This window comes from Cavenderia fasciculata (assembly GCF_000203815.1).
Source record: "Cavenderia fasciculata unplaced genomic scaffold Scf_EU5ZYIE02H8LDV-5, whole genome shotgun sequence".
NCBI classification, from domain to species: domain Eukaryota; phylum Evosea; class Eumycetozoa; order Acytosteliales; family Cavenderiaceae; genus Cavenderia; species Cavenderia fasciculata.
Genome location: NW_004457639.1, coordinates 1,683,326 through 1,701,870, shown reverse-complemented (window position 1 = coordinate 1,701,870; position 18,545 = coordinate 1,683,326). Strand labels below are relative to the sequence as shown.

The 18,545-nt window shown below is 32.9% G+C and overlaps 11 protein-coding genes across 11 annotated transcripts; 4 read left to right on the top strand and 7 right to left on the bottom strand.

Moving 5' to 3' along the window:
* Positions 1–66: 66 nt before the first annotated feature.
* DFA_10529 (uncharacterized protein) lies at positions 67–1,329 on the bottom strand (the record flags this gene model as incomplete). Its single annotated transcript, XM_004354377.1, has 3 exons — positions 67–164; positions 302–502; positions 573–1,329. 3 exons carry the CDS (start codon positions 1,327–1,329, stop codon positions 67–69), a joined length of 1,056 nt encoding a protein of 351 aa, XP_004354429.1.
* A 647-nt stretch (positions 1,330–1,976) lies between these two features.
* Positions 1,977–2,694, top strand: DFA_10528 (uncharacterized protein; the record flags this gene model as incomplete). Its single annotated transcript, XM_004354376.1, has 2 exons — positions 1,977–2,397; positions 2,465–2,694. The coding sequence occupies 2 exons, from the start codon at positions 1,977–1,979 to the stop codon at positions 2,692–2,694; spliced, it is 651 nt and encodes a 216-aa protein (XP_004354428.1).
* A 347-nt stretch (positions 2,695–3,041) lies between these two features.
* Positions 3,042–3,209, bottom strand: DFA_10527 (uncharacterized protein; the record flags this gene model as incomplete). Its single annotated transcript, XM_004354375.1, has 1 exon — positions 3,042–3,209. The coding sequence occupies one exon, from the start codon at positions 3,207–3,209 to the stop codon at positions 3,042–3,044; it is 168 nt and encodes a 55-aa protein (XP_004354427.1).
* Positions 3,210–3,333: 124 nt separating this feature from the next.
* Positions 3,334–5,016, bottom strand: DFA_10526 (putative mitochondrial import inner membrane translocase subunit 50; the record flags this gene model as incomplete). Its single annotated transcript, XM_004354374.1, has 6 exons — positions 3,334–3,412; positions 3,542–3,945; positions 4,038–4,405; positions 4,491–4,745; positions 4,827–4,895; positions 5,001–5,016. The coding sequence occupies 6 exons, from the start codon at positions 5,014–5,016 to the stop codon at positions 3,334–3,336; spliced, it is 1,191 nt and encodes a 396-aa protein (XP_004354426.1).
* Positions 5,017–5,397: 381 nt separating this feature from the next.
* DFA_10525 (cytochrome b5 domain-containing protein) lies at positions 5,398–6,533 on the bottom strand (the record flags this gene model as incomplete). The annotated part of the gene is made up of 4 exons (XM_004354373.1): positions 5,398–5,568; positions 5,790–5,959; positions 6,076–6,376; positions 6,483–6,533. 4 exons carry the CDS (start codon positions 6,531–6,533, stop codon positions 5,398–5,400), a joined length of 693 nt encoding a protein of 230 aa, XP_004354425.1.
* A 1,126-nt stretch (positions 6,534–7,659) lies between these two features.
* Positions 7,660–8,344, top strand: DFA_10524 (uncharacterized protein; the record flags this gene model as incomplete). The annotated part of the gene is made up of 4 exons (XM_004354372.1): positions 7,660–7,674; positions 7,752–7,948; positions 8,220–8,262; positions 8,336–8,344. The coding sequence occupies 4 exons, from the start codon at positions 7,660–7,662 to the stop codon at positions 8,342–8,344; spliced, it is 264 nt and encodes an 87-aa protein (XP_004354424.1).
* A 125-nt stretch (positions 8,345–8,469) lies between these two features.
* Positions 8,470–9,088, bottom strand: DFA_10523 (uncharacterized protein; the record flags this gene model as incomplete). Its single annotated transcript, XM_004354371.1, has 3 exons — positions 8,470–8,554; positions 8,632–8,951; positions 9,050–9,088. 3 exons carry the CDS (start codon positions 9,086–9,088, stop codon positions 8,470–8,472), a joined length of 444 nt encoding a protein of 147 aa, XP_004354423.1.
* A 761-nt stretch (positions 9,089–9,849) lies between these two features.
* On the top strand, positions 9,850–11,014 carry DFA_10522 (uncharacterized protein; the record flags this gene model as incomplete). The annotated part of the gene is made up of 3 exons (XM_004354370.1): positions 9,850–10,691; positions 10,725–10,965; positions 11,006–11,014. 3 exons carry the CDS (start codon positions 9,850–9,852, stop codon positions 11,012–11,014), a joined length of 1,092 nt encoding a protein of 363 aa, XP_004354422.1.
* A 104-nt stretch (positions 11,015–11,118) lies between these two features.
* DFA_10521 (uncharacterized protein) lies at positions 11,119–13,808 on the bottom strand (the record flags this gene model as incomplete). The annotated part of the gene is made up of 3 exons (XM_004354369.1): positions 11,119–11,160; positions 11,191–12,323; positions 12,539–13,808. 3 exons carry the CDS (start codon positions 13,806–13,808, stop codon positions 11,119–11,121), a joined length of 2,445 nt encoding a protein of 814 aa, XP_004354421.1.
* Positions 13,809–13,916: 108 nt separating this feature from the next.
* DFA_10520 (uncharacterized protein) lies at positions 13,917–14,488 on the bottom strand (the record flags this gene model as incomplete). Its single annotated transcript, XM_004354368.1, has 3 exons — positions 13,917–14,089; positions 14,338–14,392; positions 14,480–14,488. The coding sequence occupies 3 exons, from the start codon at positions 14,486–14,488 to the stop codon at positions 13,917–13,919; spliced, it is 237 nt and encodes a 78-aa protein (XP_004354420.1).
* Positions 14,489–15,880: 1,392 nt separating this feature from the next.
* On the top strand, positions 15,881–18,343 carry DFA_10519 (uncharacterized protein; the record flags this gene model as incomplete). Its single annotated transcript, XM_004354367.1, has 7 exons — positions 15,881–16,123; positions 16,227–16,559; positions 16,641–16,830; positions 16,905–17,270; positions 17,331–17,509; positions 17,615–17,815; positions 17,903–18,343. 7 exons carry the CDS (start codon positions 15,881–15,883, stop codon positions 18,341–18,343), a joined length of 1,953 nt encoding a protein of 650 aa, XP_004354419.1.
* Positions 18,344–18,545: the final 202 nt, after the last annotated feature.

The window sequence follows — 18,545 nt, the reverse complement described above, 5'->3', positions numbered from 1 at the left end:
GTTTCTATTATTCTCTCTACAGTCAATATCTATCTATCTATCTTTGAACAACTACTGTGTCTCTATCTATCTTTGACCGAGTGTTTTCTTTGTAAACCTTTCACTGTGGTCGATTGGTGATGATGTAATTGGTAGTCCCAAAACTGAGTGAATTTTTTTTTTAACTGCAAAAAAATAAGGTTGGTTTTGGGGTGGATTGTTTTAAATTTTATTGACCATGGATATTATGGTTAAATTTATATGTATATATATATAGAATGTTAACTAAATGGTATCAAATCACCAAATAAATTATTATTACTATTATCTTGATTTTCATTGTTGTTGTTATTGTTGTTATTGTTGGTTGACAATGATGAAAGAGGATCGATTGATTTCTCCCAATTTGGAACATAGAAAAATGCAGCACTGTATCTTGATTGTGTTGATGTTGATGGATTATTTACTACTCGATGTAGTGTACTTGGGAATACTCCTTCTGTTAATTTTTCAATAATATCACCTTTATATAAATAAATAAATTAATAAATATATAAACATTTAAATCAAATAAGAATAATTTTAATATTTACCAGTATTAACTAAAAAACAATCATCAATCAGTGGAGCTGGTATCCAAGTATTTGAATCATTGTCATATAATTCTAATCCATCTACTCGTTTGTTTTGTAATAATAATGTTAAGCAACTTAGATCTTTGTGTTCATTCATTCTTATGTATTGTCGTTGTGGTTGTTGCTCTTGTTGAGATAATATTGATTTTAAAGGTGGATAATGTTTTAATTCCAAGGTATGATCATTTTTAGAGAATAAATGGTCAAGATCATTCTTTTTGTATCCTAAAGACATAGATATTAATTGAACGATTGATAATGATATAGATGAACATTGATCAAAATATTTTAAAATAGTTGATTTAAATAATTGATCTCTATTATTCATCAAAGTTGATTGTTGATCATTATCGTTATTATTAATACTATTTTTTGAATGTACTCTTTGAAATCCACTATTATTATTATTATTGATAGTTGAAGATGGCCATTGATTGAATTGACAATCAGAGTATTGTGACCATACCTTTTTAGGTATACCTCTTGCTTGAAAATACTCTGATTTTAATTGACTTGCTCTTTCATTACCAATCAAGAATGCTTCGATACTATCATCATCTTGATTATTATTATTATAATCATCATGATGATTTGATTCACCATAACCAATACCTTCAAACTTGTAATAACCTCTTCTATTATGATAGGATGATGCAATTTGTGATTTCATATCGATTGTAGCTTGTTGAAATAACCATTTCGACTGTTCAACCATTTCATTCCTCATTTCATTGACAAGAGGATGCTTAACATACATAAACCCTGTCTTTCTTGCATCTTTAATCTAAAACATTTGAGTCTATTAAGTTAAGTAGTGTTGTGCGATCATGATCTAATCATACCCACGCCACTTACACTTTGTAGTAATCTTTGATCTCTCTCTTGGTTACTAATACCAGACACTAAATCAATAATAGGTATACATGAAGACAAAGATCTAATGGTGGAGGCGTTGTTGTTGTTGTTGGCTATCGAACAAAAGCTGATAGTAGGTTGCATCGATGTATATATATATAAATAATGTTGTTTAATGTATCTATTATTATCAAAGTGTTCAGGTTATCTCTGCAGAGATATCCTCAACATAATTATCTCTTTGAATTCAAACAAAGAAATGGTAATAGTGTGGAGTGCGCTGCATGTCCTCCACTTGTTATCCCATTTTTTTTTCATCCATTTCTATTTTCTTTCTATTTACATATTAGATCATGATGGTACCCTTGTACAGTGAGAGATTAGTATGAGAGCCAGCAATCAACTCTGAATTGATTCTACTTATACTACTATTATTTATAGAGATATAAATACACTTCTATTATTTTTATTTAAAATCTAACTTTACTTCTATATTATTATTATTTAATGACTCCACAATTCGAGAATGGTACTAGATTTCAACCAGGAGATATCGTCTTTGGCATAAGATACCTATTCGGCTTGCTTGTATATTATCATGCTGGTGTGGTTTTAGAAACTGACAGTCAGGGCAGAATAATTAGAGCAATACATTGGGACCCTGCCTTTGATCAACAGCAGGGAGTGTTGACTATTGACCGATATATCTTTGGTTATGATGCTCCACCTGTAATGTTGGAAACTGTCGAAGCTGTAGAGAGGATTTTTCAACCAGGACACACCAGAATTGGAAAAAGAAGAGGAGGAGACCCTATTGATATTGCCCAACTTTTACTAAGAGCTGAACAAGCCATCATCGATGGCAACAGAACATACATATTGTTTTTTAATAATTGCCAACATTTTGCCCATTATTTGGTTTACCAAGGTATCTATCTATCTATCATACTTTATTCATAATTTAATTTATTAATATTTACTTTATTTTCTTATAGAACACCATTCACCCGATGCAGAAAAGGGTATAGAATCAATTCGGAAAGGGTTTCAAATTGCAACAAGAGTAACTGGCTATGTTCTTGACGATCTTGTTCCTAGTATTAAAGTCCAACCTTTTGGAAATTTCATTGTTCGAGCTTTCATTCTTCTCCTCATAAATCTTATTCTCGTCGATGGTTTTCGTAGCATCATTCGCTGGTGCAGGCCTGTTGGACTTCCTTCTTAAGAATGAACCATTGAATTATAATTCACACAAACCTAGTAGTCTTGGTTCTTGTAAATAAACAAATTATTAATATCCTTTTTTTGTATCAATGTACTACCCGAGTCGTAAGAGTATTTATTTGATGTATCTATCTATCTATCTATCTATATGTTTAAAGAATAAAGAATCTTTTTGTTGATTGGGAATACTCCTTCTGTTAATCTTTCAATAATATCACCTAAATAAATAAATAAATATTTAAATATATAAGCATTATTAATTAATTAAAATATTTACCAGTATTAGAACTAAAAAGCGATCATCAATTAATGGAGCTGGTAATAATAATAATAATAATGTTAAACAACTTAAATCTTTTGTTCATTCATTCTTATGTATTGTTGTTGTGGTTGTTGTTGACTATGATGAGGAGGAGATAATATTGATTTTAAAGGTGGATAATGTTTTAATTCCAAAGTATGATCATTTTTAGAGAATAAATGGTCAAGATCATTCTTTTTGTATCCTAAAGACATAGATATTAATTGAACGATTGATAATGATATTGATGAACATTGATCAAAATATTTTAAAATAGTTGATTTAAATAATTGATCATATCAAGTTGTTGCAAATAACCATTTTGACTGTTCAACCATTTCATTCCTCATTTCTTGTGACAAGGGCATACAAGAGGATGTTTAACATACATAAACCGTGTTTTTCTTGCATCTTTAATCTAAAATATTTTAGTCTATTAATTTAAGTAGTGTTGTGCGATGATCATGATGATTTGATAAATATTATTACTATTTTATTTATTTATTTATTTATTTAAATTTGAGTTTGATTAGATCTATCTATCTACTTTTTGTTAGAGTTATTGGTATTCTTTTTTTGCATTCCATTTAATTCAGTGTATTCTCTGATGGCATGTTCAATGTCTGGTGTTTGTCCCTTTGAATCCTTTTTGTGGAAACATTTGAGAGCTTCCTTGACATCAGCCTTCTTTTGACCAATATCAAGAAGGACTGGTAACAATTTGACAAGAGTGGTATCCTTTTGATTTGGATGGAATCTACCAACATTGATGACATTGTCGTGATCGTATGCTGGTGTACTGTCAAGGAGAATAACCTTGCTTGGATCTCTATTCAACATTTCTACATGCTTTGAATATCTTCCTCTTTCCTTTAATCCACAATCTCCATGTAATTGTCCAGTGAAATATGCATGTTGTGGATCTAATTTAAAGTTGATTTGTTCGGTTTTCTATAGAAGAAATAGAAAGAAAGAGAAATAGAGAGAAAGATTAATATAAAATTTAATATAATATATAGTTTATATTCTATTATTAAACATACAGGTCCTTGCATTTGATTAGTATATAAGATGACTTCATAATGTTGAGCAAGGTTGGTTAAAAAGTAATCGTAACCGGCTCTCTTGTAGATGGCAGGGTATTTATCACGTTGAGAGATTTCAGAGAGAGCATCGATATCAATGACAATGGTGTATTCACGTCCGAGACCCTTTGGAAGTGGAGCAGGGAGAATGTGATGAATCTCGGCTGGACCAAACAATTGGTCAAAGAGTTCGTATTTTCTGAGATTGTTAAAGAGGTTGTCAAAGAACTCTCTGAATGGTACGGCAAACTCGCTCAATACAACACTTTGGAACTTTGTCAATTCGTATTTTTCTTCATCTGAAATATCCTTTTTGTATTGGTATACTACAATTATAAATAAATCATCCCTTTTTTGGTTAGATAAATTCATCACATGTATATATGTTTAGTTGTTGTTGTTATTACTTACACATAAAACCAGCAGTAGCTGAAAAGATTACACCAGTAAAGAAACTAGCTGATGCAATTGAAAGAACAGTCTTGGCTCTTGATGTCTTGTCATCTGTTTTGTTGTTATTTTCATTGGTCTTGTCATTGTTGTTGTTATTTTCATTGGTCTTGTCTTTAGTGTTGTTGTTTTCCTTCTTTTCTTCTTTGGTCTCTGTATTTTTGTTGTTCTTGTTGTTGGTGTTGTTGTTTGAAGTAGAATAAAAGAGTTGAGCTTCTAAATGATCAATTAATTGCAATATAGTTAGATTTGTAATCAACTACTACGACTACGACTACTACGTATATATATACATACTGCTCATAGAATATATGCCACTATTTAAATGACTGTATCTTGGAGTTGCTCCATTTGTAATGAATTTAACTATTTGTATGTATAACAACAAAAGGAATGATTAGTTAAAAACTCTAATGTCTTTGACTCATTTATCTTGATATCTTTTCCTCTTTTTCTTTTTACACTACATACCTGTTGATCTAAACATTATATAATGATGATAAAGAAAGATATATCTATCTATTTATCGACAATAGTAGTAAAGTAGCCCTGATGATGTCTAATTTAAATTGGCCTTTGACTCAATCACACATCACCATTCGCTTCTCTCGTTTTTTTTTTTTTTTTTTTACTTTATTTTTTTGGGGGACTTCGTCTCTCTTCAACAAAGCTTAGATTGATAGTTTTAAAGATAATTAATAATAAATAAATAAAAACAATAATCATAATAATAATAAACAGTATTGGGTAGAATGATTCTTCTTCTTCTTCTTCTTTGTATTTTGTTATTTGATTGTAGTTTTTTAATAATATTATAATATGGTATAGTAAAAGTATAGATGGGTTTATATGTATATATTGTACGCATTTAAACTTCAAAGTTGTTCAAATAGTGAGTTCCTGTTCTATTTGATTTGGTGAAACCATCGTATCTTCTAATATGATCACAGTATCCAATGTGATAGTCCTTCATTTGGAGATAGACATCTGATCCCATACCCGATAATTCAAACATGGTTGTGCAATCCTTTCCAGCTCCCTAATTATTATTAAATATTATATAATATTATAAGATTGATTATAACCAATTGTAATTGTAAGTGTAATATTCATCGTTTATCCAAAAAGTAATGTATATATGTATGTATCATATGATGATACCAATTGCAATTGATGATGATAAATGAAAAAGATACAATGATTAGAAGATATGATACAGATAGATATATTGTATAGATTGATTGATTGATTGATACATACAGCCAAAATGATATCACCTCCTGGGTGCTCTTCAATAAAGGATGAAACGTTATATACCTTTCCGTTGATAAGTAACCAACAATCGTCTCTCTTGTTGTGTTTAGCGATAACTTCGAGTGTAAAGACTGGTAATGTTTCGTCTCTCAACTTTGAGTATGGGAAACCTGGGTCTGTTTAGTTTCATCAATGTAAAGACATGTTAGTATCCAATATGTCATGTTGTATAGTAGTAGCAGTAATGCTGTCTATAATGTGATGATGATGATGATGAATTACTACTACATACGATCGTATCTAAGAATATTGGTATCTGGGTTTTCCAACAACCATTCGGATGGTTGAGTTTCATCTACTTCGTGATGATGATCATCATAGACACCGTCACCAGAGAATGGGTCCTTTGGGTCAACAGCGCCGTGGTGGTGATCACCGTGATGATCGTTATGTTTGGGCTTGTTAGAGTCGCTAGAATACAATCTATATAATGATGGTGTTGATGTTGATTTTATGCTGCTAATGATGCTGCTGTTGTTGTTTATGCATACTGTATTAAGTACAAGTTTGCTATTGTTATTTTTAGAGATGATCTATATATCATTGTGTATGTAATAGGTAATAGTGATGAGATGATTGAATTAGAAAACTATATCATCTCTTTCATATCATTGTTATTCAATATTGCATATAACCTACATTTAAACCACCATTCAATAATCTTGAAACTGATCTTAATGAAGCTGCCATCTCTCTCTTCTCTTTTGTTACAGTTGCTCTGATCTCTTTGAGTAGTCCAAGCTTAAGTGCAATCAATCGTGCACCTACAGTGTGGTGTCGATCATTGCCTCCTCTGCAACTTTTTTTGAATTTTTTTTTTTTTATTTTTTTCATACTAAATGTTCATATGCTTCATTGTCGTTTCTTAACCAAACAAGCGGTAGAACCTATTCCAGAGTATCAAAGTGGAAATATTAATACTTCAGAGATAGAGAGCATGATTTAATAAAAATAAAAATCATAAAATAGTAATAAATTTGGATTGGCTCTAAATTTTGGATCATCATACGATTGAGAGTTGAACCATTAGGATTTGTTTGGGATGACACCAGGCAATTAATTAATTCCCATCAGAATCTATTTACAATCAATTTAGATCATGAGATTTTTCAAAGCCCCGTGTCGGAGCGAGTATCTCAGCCCAAATTTTTTTATTTTATTATTCCATCACAACAACAAATATACATACAGACATGCATACACATACATAAATAAGCTAGGATTCTATTTATCTGTAGCAAGAGACTACCTCAGATCGATCATCAATGAACATATAATCAAATTGTTGTTGAACAATTTTGGTCGAGTACTTGACCTTCACTTTACTTCACTTCACTCCCTTGCACACAGTTTGGTGATGAGGTCAAACAACAACAAGCAAACGTTTTCGAAGAGCAAGAGAGCCCAAGCCCTTCCAACAGAACCCCTAACTATTCGGATGGTGTCGTTTGTGACAAAAATTCCACAACGGTGACCTGGGGGTTGGGACGATGATCAGTGGATCTGAATTTCTATAAAGGGTATAGGCACTTCTTATCGACTAAAAAAACTCTACGGATTAAATGAATTCACACAAATCATCACCAACAACCAGCATTCAACGAAAAAACATCGAACAAACCAACAACACATCTTACATATCAGATTTTTACATCACTTTTTTTGTTTTGCCTAAATTAGGTCTTTTTCATTCACCGCCAACCCAAAACAAAACGCCTAATTAATTTTATTTTAAAACCAACTACCTTTTTTACATTAAATATATTAGTATTAGTATATTTTTTTTAAATACAACTATTTATTTTTTTTTTTTACCATGCAAGCAAAAAATGTATGGATACATCTCACTCAAAAAAAAAAAAAAAAAAATAAGAATTACTAATATTTATTTTCTCTTGACATATGTAGGATCTACGTGACCACCTCTACTCTGTACAATATACCTTCCCAGCCAAGAAGGAATTTGTTATTGACAAATCTGGATCAATCAAGTTCTCTCAGATCCAAGGTATAAAAGGTGGTGTCACAATCCACAGTCCTTCTAATGGCATGATTATATCATATGAAATCGAGCCACACGGATCAGTCTCTAAATTAGACTTAAAGTATGTATTTATTTATTTATTTATTCTTTTCCCAAAGGCGTTGTTGACATTTTTTTTTATCCTTACCCCCTCTATAGACAATTACCAAAGCGTCTCCTCACACCACAGGTCATCAAAAAAATCGTACAGGTGATCGTCCATCTGTAGAGCAAGAGCATGAGAAAGAGAGAGAGGAGCACTGGATGCCAAGGATAGATCGATTGGAGGTGCCTTGGGTGTAGGCTCACCTTGGGCAAGATGCCAGTGGTCGCACCCCAAAAATCAAAAAAAGGTGGTCAGGAAGGTCCTTATCATCACCAACCTTTTGCCACATTGTATGTTAACACTACAATGCTCACATGTGGTGGTCTATCAGTATCCAATAAAATATTATTTAATATTTTAAAGGTTGCCTGAAACGAAAATGGTTTATTTTTTATGTTAACATAATAATATATGTTTATGTGCATATTATTGGCGAGGTATACATGACAGGCTAGGTAGTCTTAGGGACCTAGGTAGGCAGGCAGGGTTCAACACTTTTAACGCCACTTTTTAATGTATTCAGTGACAATGTCAAAGACAAAAGGAGTGAGGGCAGCTATTTTGCTTCCCCAGTACAACACCCTAAAAAGGAACAAAGAAAAATATAAAGAAATTAATATTCACACAAATGGTGTATTTCCTGCCAATTGCGATTATACTTGTCACCAAAGGTAGGAGGACCAAAAAAGTATACACTAACGGTCACTTTTCTGGATCGTTTAACTAGGTCTATAACCACTCTATGGGCACCTTTTGGGCATTGGACCAAGTGAGGCTCTTTAAAACCAGGTAATGGAACTACAATAGTGGCTCTGCGTTCAGGATCCAAGTAACAGCAAAGGGAAAGATCAATGTCAGCTCGGAGAGACATTTCCTCACCTTGTTTATCTTTTTCCTGCTCTGTTTGGTTTTGGTCATTTTCAGATCCTTCAGAGTTCGATTCCTTAAGAATATCTGGATAGATACCTGTTACATCGACCTATATATTTATAAAAAAGAGGTTGGGTGATTATATATTTTTAAAAAACATTGATTAGCTTTGCAAAGAAAAAAAAACAACAACAAAATGACACTCACAAATTTACCACTTTTATTATCTTTGAATTTGTAGAACATGATGGTAATTTATTTATATAAATGTAAGTAATGTTTCTTCTACCGTACGGATAAATAAATAAATAAATAAATAAATAAATAAATAAATAAATAAATAAATAAAATTTTAATTTATAATGAAACAAATAATTTTGTATCACTATCTAGAGAGAATCAATGATGAGGCAGAAGATATAATAATGATCAATAGACCGCATAGTGATTCATTAAATGGGCTTTGCAAGCCCAATAAATTAAATTAAAATCAAAAAAAATAAATTTGTTTCTCTGCACCAATAAATGTATCCCCGATGCACTACAGACGATAAATATTCAACAATGATCATCATCGTACATTGAAGCCTCCCACGTCACTCATAACATCATCATTTATAATGAAATTAAATCGAATCGAGTTGGGGCCAGCTAAAACTTCTAGAAATCCTGCTTTCAATGCAGGATGAGAAATCAACAACAAGTTAACTTCAGACCACCATCCGCAGCCCCCAAACCACTCTTTCATCACCGAAAAAACTTTAAATTAAACTTTAGTGCCCCTTTCCTTTTTAGGGTTCCTGCTTAGCTGATCATTCGGGTATCCTCATTTTTTTGTTCATTTCATTTCATAGTACATGCACACAACAACAAGTTAGATGATAGAGTTATCAAAATATCTACAAGCACATATATTATCATTTATCGATTACCCAACATCGATATACAGTTACTTGCGATACAATAGACCATGTGACGACGTACTATCATTGGCACTGGTGAGCAAGATGTGGTTTGAAGTAGTTCAGAGAGAGGCTTCGAAATCACTAACTTATAACTATTGCGACGACGAGATTATGTTTAAGATTCATGATGACTCTTTATTTGGGTTTACATTCCCAATCGAAACATTTGCATTTGATAATAATATCATATCGCCATCAAAGACGCACACACTAATGTTATCATCAATCGATCATGAAGCAGACAATACATTTGGTAGAGTGCTTGGTGAATGGTTCACATCGGTGCACCACATCAACATATTGTGTGACTTGGAAGAGTATACACGGTGCCAACAATCGATCCTATCGAGTATCGAAGGTCAGACAGATATCACAGTTGATATTTGTCTGTTGCTTGAAGGACTCGACACGGAAGAAGACCTCTTGGTGCCAACCGATCAACACGTATTTGCAATCCCAATCAAGAGACTAGATTTGCAAAACGGACAAGAGGATGAAGAGGCACGACTGTTCCTGTCGATGGTCCAAAAGATCAAGCCTACCGAGTTGATCATTGATTTGATCGGATCGCCCGAGAATAAAGAGTACCATTATCAGTATGACAAGATATTGGCTGTGAAAAGCTTGCGTATGGTCAATATTGGCGGAGACCACGTAGAGTTTATGGACCTTAACAATGCGTTGGATCCATCGAGTAACATCACCTCTCTATCTTGTCAAGTTCTCAGTCACATGTGTTGGTTCAAGGATGGTCTCCCCGACGACGACCTAGTACCATGTAACAATACATTTCACTCAATACGATCACTATCCACCATTGAATCAAGTATTGAAACATTTTGCAATCTATTGCTTACAAATACTACATTGACCGATTTTACAATGTATAATATTTGTGAAGATGAAAATAATAATAGTAATAATAATAATCATATGCCAAGTCCACAATTGGTAGAATGTTTTAATCATTTATTGGTTATAAACAAAACAATCAAACATCTAGGAGTCAAAGGTGATTTTATCACCAAGGAATTCCTTCAATCAATTGAACAATCAACAACATTGCAATCTTTGGAAGTTGGATTAAAACAATGGACCGATTCATTATTCGATCAATTATTACATTCATTATCGATCAATCATACCATTAGAGATTTGGTTATTTTAGATTTACACAATCCATCAACAATTCAATTAGATAGATTAAAATCAATTTCAATTTTAAATAATATTAATATTTCAATCATTTTAAATACAAAAACTATTAAATTATAAACAGATAAATTATAATAAACAATTTATTTTTTAGATTTAATCATCATAACAACAATGACGAATTTTTGAATTTGATTTCTTTTTAAAAATATATTTCTTGGTGTATACATTATTACAAGGATTACGAATACAAGCATAATATTCAAATGGATGATCTTGTGATAGTTTGGGTTTAAATGTTTGTAGAGGTGGTGATACAATTGGAATTTGATAGTCGCTGTAAAAGGTGGCGATTAGAGTTTGGAGGTTTGATTTGTAGGGTGTTTCACTGATTGATTCCAAACAGTTTTGAAGTGTGCTACCAGATTGATAGACACGTTTGATTGTTTTAATAGATGGACTGTTGAGAAGAATATGATTGACAGTGTAATTGTAGACTAGGTTCTTTGGAAAGACTAGTTTTTCAACATTGGATGGGAATGGTGGTACCCTGCTTCTCCAGTACAACATGTACACTGTTTTCAATAGAGCAAATTTACCCAAGACATTGGTTTGACTATCTAAACCAGTGCTATCGTGTGTCCATGATACAGTTACTAGACGGTTTTGAAGTGTAGAAGGGATACGATCGTAAAGATCAATATTGTTGGGATGAAAAAGTAGCTTTTTTAAATGTGGAAAGGAAGAATCAATTAGGGATGGTGGAAATTCTGGTGTCATGTTGATTTTTGAACCAGATAGGTTGAGTGAGGTGACGAGTGTGAATTGAAAGAATGAAGGTGTCAAATAGGTTGCAATACTCTCTTCGATTTTCATATGAGTGAGTGGTGGTGGTACAATTTTTGTGTTGTTGATGTCTTTGATAAAGGGAAAGTTTGATCCTTTAAAATGGGTGACTCGATCCATCAAATGATGAAACATTTTTTGAAGATATGATGATGGAATCGAATAGTTGTTGTTAAATCGGACATTTAACCCAGTGATATTATTGATAAACGAGTCTTTGCCTACGAGGGCAACCAACTTGTCAATTGGTGAATTCTCGTACAATGTAATAGAGTGTGTAACATTGGCCTTGTACAACAAGTATGATCGGATTTGATGATTAATCAAACCCAACTCGAGTTGTGTCTTTTTAATCTTTGATGCGTCAATGTGATTGTATCGATGTTCTGGACAATTTCTACACTGACTATTGTATTCTCCAAGAATGCCAAGGAATGATAGATTTCTTTCTTGTTCACCCCAATCCAACTCTCTTCTACAAGTACATATTCTAACTGATAACAACTCCCAACATTCTTTAATTATTTTATAAATTATTGTATTTGGTAATATTCTACTGTATGTTGAATTATTATTATTATTATGACTATTATTTCTTTTAAAAATGATTCTTTTTTTGTTTGTGATTTTGAATAAGTTGAATAATATTCTAATCCTATTGATTGAAATTTTGGATAATCTTTCCAAATAAAATCTTGATGTGTATCAATGATCAATGTATTTATATTACCCAATTCTAATTCAATTGGAATAAAATAGTCAATCGAGTCGAGTGATTTGATTCGAACCACTTGGATATTTGGATTATTTGATAACCACTTGTTTGGTATTGGTTGACAACCATTGAGACAAAATGTTACTCTTTTAATGGTGGCCGTCGGGAGTAATAGACTACTACTATTGCAATCCTTTTTACCAACAAATACAAAGACATGCTCGAGACTTGCAAACTTTTCCAATTTGTTCATTTGAGGTAGAGTGATGACTTTTAATGACTGCTTGACAGAATCTTGGAGATCATGAATACAATTGACATGTGATGCTGGCAAGAGTAGTTTTCGTAGTCTCCCAAGAGACTTGATCCAACTCGAGATTACAGAGTCACTTTCGACCTTATTTACACCGAGCAAGTTGATCGATGTTAAATGGGTAAACGATCGAGTCAATGCAATCAGTTCAGTGTTGACACCAACAGTACCAGAGAATACGAGACGAGTCACTTTGTTGTTGAGCATGGTGGTGATGTGTGTCTTTGGTATCGATGGTTTGGACTCTTCGATGAGGATGAGTTTATCGACCTTTTGGAGCAATGTCGATGGGAAACAAGGTATCTTTTGTTTGGTACGTTTGGCAGTTTCGTATGGAATCCCAAACACTCTATTAAACTCTTGAATCGACCGCATTGTGAGTGAACTTATGTGACTGAGTGCACAATAGTTGCTTCTCAGATGATCTTGAATGGTCTTGTCTTCAGTGGCAGCCATAAAACTAACACGTGTCAATAGATTCGATTGAATAAAAGCAAACACTTGTTTAGAGGTAGTACCTAATTCTAATCTCCATCTTGCCTTGTCACGATGTACTCCAAAGTAAGAATAGAAATCATCGATATGATTGTTGTATCGAAGTATCTTTTCTCTATTCAAATCACTACGATAGTTGTAGTAATAGGCGTCACTGTAGAGACTGTGTAATGGACATGTCACACGATACTGTTTCTCTTGATTCACTACATGTATTCTAGTGTATGGATCATTATAATCATGATCACTACTTGTACAACTAAAAGAGGTACTTTTACTCTTATTCTTATTCTTTTCTTTGTTTGTTGTTGTGGAGAGTGATAGTGAACTAGGAGTAGGTGTATTAAAGGTTGGAAGTATACATGTACAATAATCAATACTATTCCATGATAACTCTATTATTTTGTTGATTATTTCATCTGGAAGTAGCTGTTGTTGGTTTGTTTCTAGTTCTACCTCTTCTTTATTTATAAACATTGATAATTATTACAAAATTGCACTTCCTCACGATCAAGTGAGGATCGAATCGAAAAAAAATAAAGAATGAATTCTTTGAGATATTCCAATGATTAATTATTTATTTATTTAATTATTATATTTAAGATATCTGCAATCATAAAGTGGAGAATAGAATAAAACGAGGTCAAATGGCACGATGTGGCCTGCACCACGAAACACAACTTGAGTTAAGTTTTGGTAATGTCTGATGTAACCGGCAACATCGATGGTATCTGTCGGTTGGAATGTACCAGATGACTCTATCGGTTTGGATAAACGAACCTATACTCGACCATGGGATAGTGCGAATAAAGGTTTCGGTAGTGAATACGATACACCAACAACAATGAAATCTAATTAACCATTTGAAAAATCATCTTGAATGAACAAGGATCATCCCATTTAAATTACCCTATGATTTTTATATTTCAGGGTTACCAAGAATCGTTGTACTAATTGGGCTGTAATGAATGATTGGAAAATAGAATCCAATAATACTGAAACAAGCTTTTTGCTGCACCCATGAAATTCATTACAGCCAATTTCAAACGTTCTTGGTATTCCTGAAACATAAAAATCTCCCAAATGATCTATCTTGATTGCATTTGGGCCAGGAGATTCTTGAAATGAAGATCAACCCATTCAACTACTCTTTGCATTTAAATTGAATCCCAGTTGTTTCTGTTTCTTCAACCAAGTAATCATATTTGGAAATAAAATAGATCGAGAGCAATATTCAAGTTTTCCATCAGAGAATTTTGTATCTAGCGGGAGTACATTATAAAGTATATCATAAAAAATGAAAAAAACTATTAAAATAAAGGGTATTAATAAAAGATTTTTAATGCTTTCCAAATATACAAACAATTTTTTTTTTTGTAGATTTTCCACATTTATCAAAACAATGATTGCAAAAAATAGTAAATTTTATCATTATTACAATAAATAAACTAAAAAATCAATATTAATATTAATCAAAGGTTGAAATCAAGATTTTACTTACGGTTGGTAAAATTTGTTTGTAAAACAATACGTATTAATATTAAACTATTATTATTTGATGATGAGGTGCTATTGAATGCATTCATAAATAGAGTAGAGCCAACTACATATCTTGTTTATTCAACTACTAACTAATCTGTTGTTCAGATCGAAATCAGGCTCTCACATGAAAACACCTATCCTTTGTCAAAGTTCAATGATTTTTTTTTTATTTTTTGAATTATGATTTAATATTGATTGATAGAGTTATCTATATACCAAGGTTTGAATTCCAATGCCTGATAAACTTCAACACCAAGTTGTCGACAACTTTCATCCTCTCGATCATCTCTCTCTCTCTCTCTCTCTCTCTCTCTCTCTCTCTCTCTCTCTCTCTCTCTCTCTCTCTCTCTCTCTCTCTCTCTCTCTCTCTCTCTCTCTCTCTCTCTCTCTCTCTTTTGTCTGTAAGATACACATGATGTCATTAATGATTGACTCTATGAGTTCTTCATCACTCCTGTCTATCTTACAACTCCATATTTTTGTATATCTCTCTCTCGATACACCACAAGCTAGAACAAGTTATATTGAATTAATTTTTTTTATTATTATCAGAGCTCAGGGGTTTTTGGCGACATCATTTTCTTTTCTTTCATTGCGTCTCTGCAGAGTGAGAGAAAAAGTGAGCGCAGCAACAGGACAACAACCGAATGAACAGATAGAACAGATTCATTATAAGGGTCTTGTCAGCGACACTCAAAGCCTTATCTGATAGCAATCAAGAGTTCTTATAATCAAAAGTTAGTAAGATCACGATCATGAGAGAATTTTAATATTAACTCATCAAGATTTTTAGGTTACATCAACATTTGTCTTTTATGAATTTATTTATCACATCTTTATTATTATTATGATGCAGCAAGGATTACATGTGCAAGCTGACAACTTGTTGACTACTGAGCAAAACATTTATTTTTTTGCTCGTTCCCAATCACGCAGCGCTGTGGACTCGTGCATGCAAATTTTTATGGATTCATAGTTTCATAAGTAATTATAAAATCATTATTATTATGTATATACAATATATCTCTCTACTACAGGTCATTATCGTTTTCTTATTTTGCACTTGGAGTGGTGTAGAGGAGTTTGCGGTCAATGCTTTTACAAGTCCACGATGTATTGGTATGCCAGCAGACTGGAAAGTATCAACTCCACCTACCAACCCCGATTGGTGGTTCCTTTTATCAAAGCAATCAAAAGATAACGTAAACGGTGGAGGTTTCATTTACACGGATTCTTTCGGTGTATATCTTGTATGTATTAAATGAATAATAATTTGGTTATTGTTGAATATTATTATTATCTACGATCATGATTACTGACGTTATAATATACATTTTTTTTTTTACTGTAAAGAACATCGACGATACAGGAAATGATATGGTTGGTGCCGACAAACTCACGGTCAAAAAGTTTTGGGAGAGACATACAGAAAGTGCCTATGAAAACAACAAGGAGATTTATGGTCAATGTGTCAAAAGGGATAGTGACCGAACAAAGCCGACATTGGTTAATACTAGGAAAGCCGTGTGTAAAAATGTAAGGATAGAGGCACAGGTTTGGTATCATGACACTTTGGGTCTACCGCCAGCAAAAAAACCCAAACCTCAAGCCCAAGATAGTGATGCTGAAGATCTCAATAACGGGGAGCAACAAGTTACGGTTGAGGCCAGAAGTGCACATGCAAAGGTATGTATGATGATAAACTGCTGGTACATCAAAACTATCACTCGATTAACCAAAAAATATAAATAATATATATTTCTATAGTATCTAATATCTGTAGACACCAAGACTGGGAATGGATATTTTATTGACCATTCAATCAACATTCCATCTATCCCGGTTGATACAGGCGCTGAATGGTTTAATCCCTATCTTCTATTTGGTTTAAATGTTGGTGGTACAGAGGCCAAGTTTAAAATGTCTCATCACAGTTTTTGTTCAAATTTTCAACAAAGTATGTATCCAACAAAAAAAGAACTTCCAAATAGGTCTATTAATAACACCTCTTCCTCCTCTAAAATTTTTCAGATGAATTTGATGATCTAATGGGAGTTATTGGCAGAGGAAAACCTCACCTAACCAGAACAAACTATATAGATACAAAAGGAGGATCACTTTTACCGATCGATCATCCCTACAATATCAAAGAGAGAGTTGTTGCAGAATTGGCCGAAAGTCAACTACCAAATGATATTTGTTTGAATTTTTACAGTACTTTTGAAGATGACGATCTCCAAGGCTCTGACCATGATGTTGAGGAAACAACGCAAGGAACAACCGAAAGGGAGAGAATAGGTGCTTTTATTCGCCACAATAACAATGACCCAGTCGATCTTTGTCTTACTGAAATAACTACCGGTCCCCTTCAATTTTTAAGGACCATCTATGGTTTTGGTGAGTTGTTACAACCTTCCTATTAAAGATATTACTAACCAATTGTTCAATTTTATTTAGATATTAGAATGAAACCAGTTGAATTTGTAAACCCTGGATTGTCCATCGTCAGGACTCGTTGGCTTGACGATACTCCCCGAAAGGAAGTAGGGGACATGAAAACATATATTCAACTTGGATTGGATCCATTCACATACATTGCAAAGGCCAATCCTTCTGTCTACTATGTCTCAACCTATGTAGGTATTCAACACTTTTTTTTTCTTTTCAACCAATCCGATTAATAATTCATTTTTCAACCTCTCTTATTATTATTATTATTATTATTATTATTATTAAAATAGTCACAACCTAATCGTGTTGATGTTCCATCTATTCATATGGTCGACCAGGAATGGGGTATTTTTAACATTAGGGAATGGAAATACGACAATAAAATTCAAAGAGATAGACACGAGAAATTGTCATTCTCAACAGCAAATGGACGAGTCTGTGTTGGTGATGCAAATAGAAATTTGGTACACACTCATTATGCTGGAATCTATGTATGTATTACTATTGTTGGATACCAACGCCGGTGATAGTTGAACAAACTTTTATTAATACTCTTATTCCTATATAAATCTGTACAGATATGTTTCACAAGTCAAAGACTAGCAAACGAGCTCTATGCATTGATAAACCTGGTTGATGTATCGAATAGTTATTTTTATGACAACCAAGGGAATCTATTATCAACAGCCACCAATGATATCCAGGATAGTTTACCAACACCATTCCCAAAGTGGACTAATAGGGTCGATGCTAAAAAAAGATCATTGCCATCTCTGATGTACCCACTCGTTGCCAGAGTCACATACAGTGATAGACCAAAAAGAAATAATTTTATTGGCGATGATGGTCAACTAATTGCAATGGATGACCGTCCAACTAAAAAGGCAAAATTCCAACACAATGAAGATGAGGATGAAGATGAAGGTTATGATAATGATGATGACGATGACCAACTTGATGGTGGAGAGGAGACCAATGGATATTCTGATGAAGAAGAAGATGTCGATATCATGGGATAAAAAATAAAATCAAATAACAATTAATAAACCCATATTTTTATTAGAGTACACCAATGATCAGAGGTTTCTCTAATTTATCTCATTGTTTTTGTATTTATGTACAGATAAATGCATATCGAGCAAATTTTTAATTTGAAATGAGGCCATCGCTCGTTCTCTTTTAAAAAAATAAATGTTTTTTGTTTTTCCAAACAGAAACGTG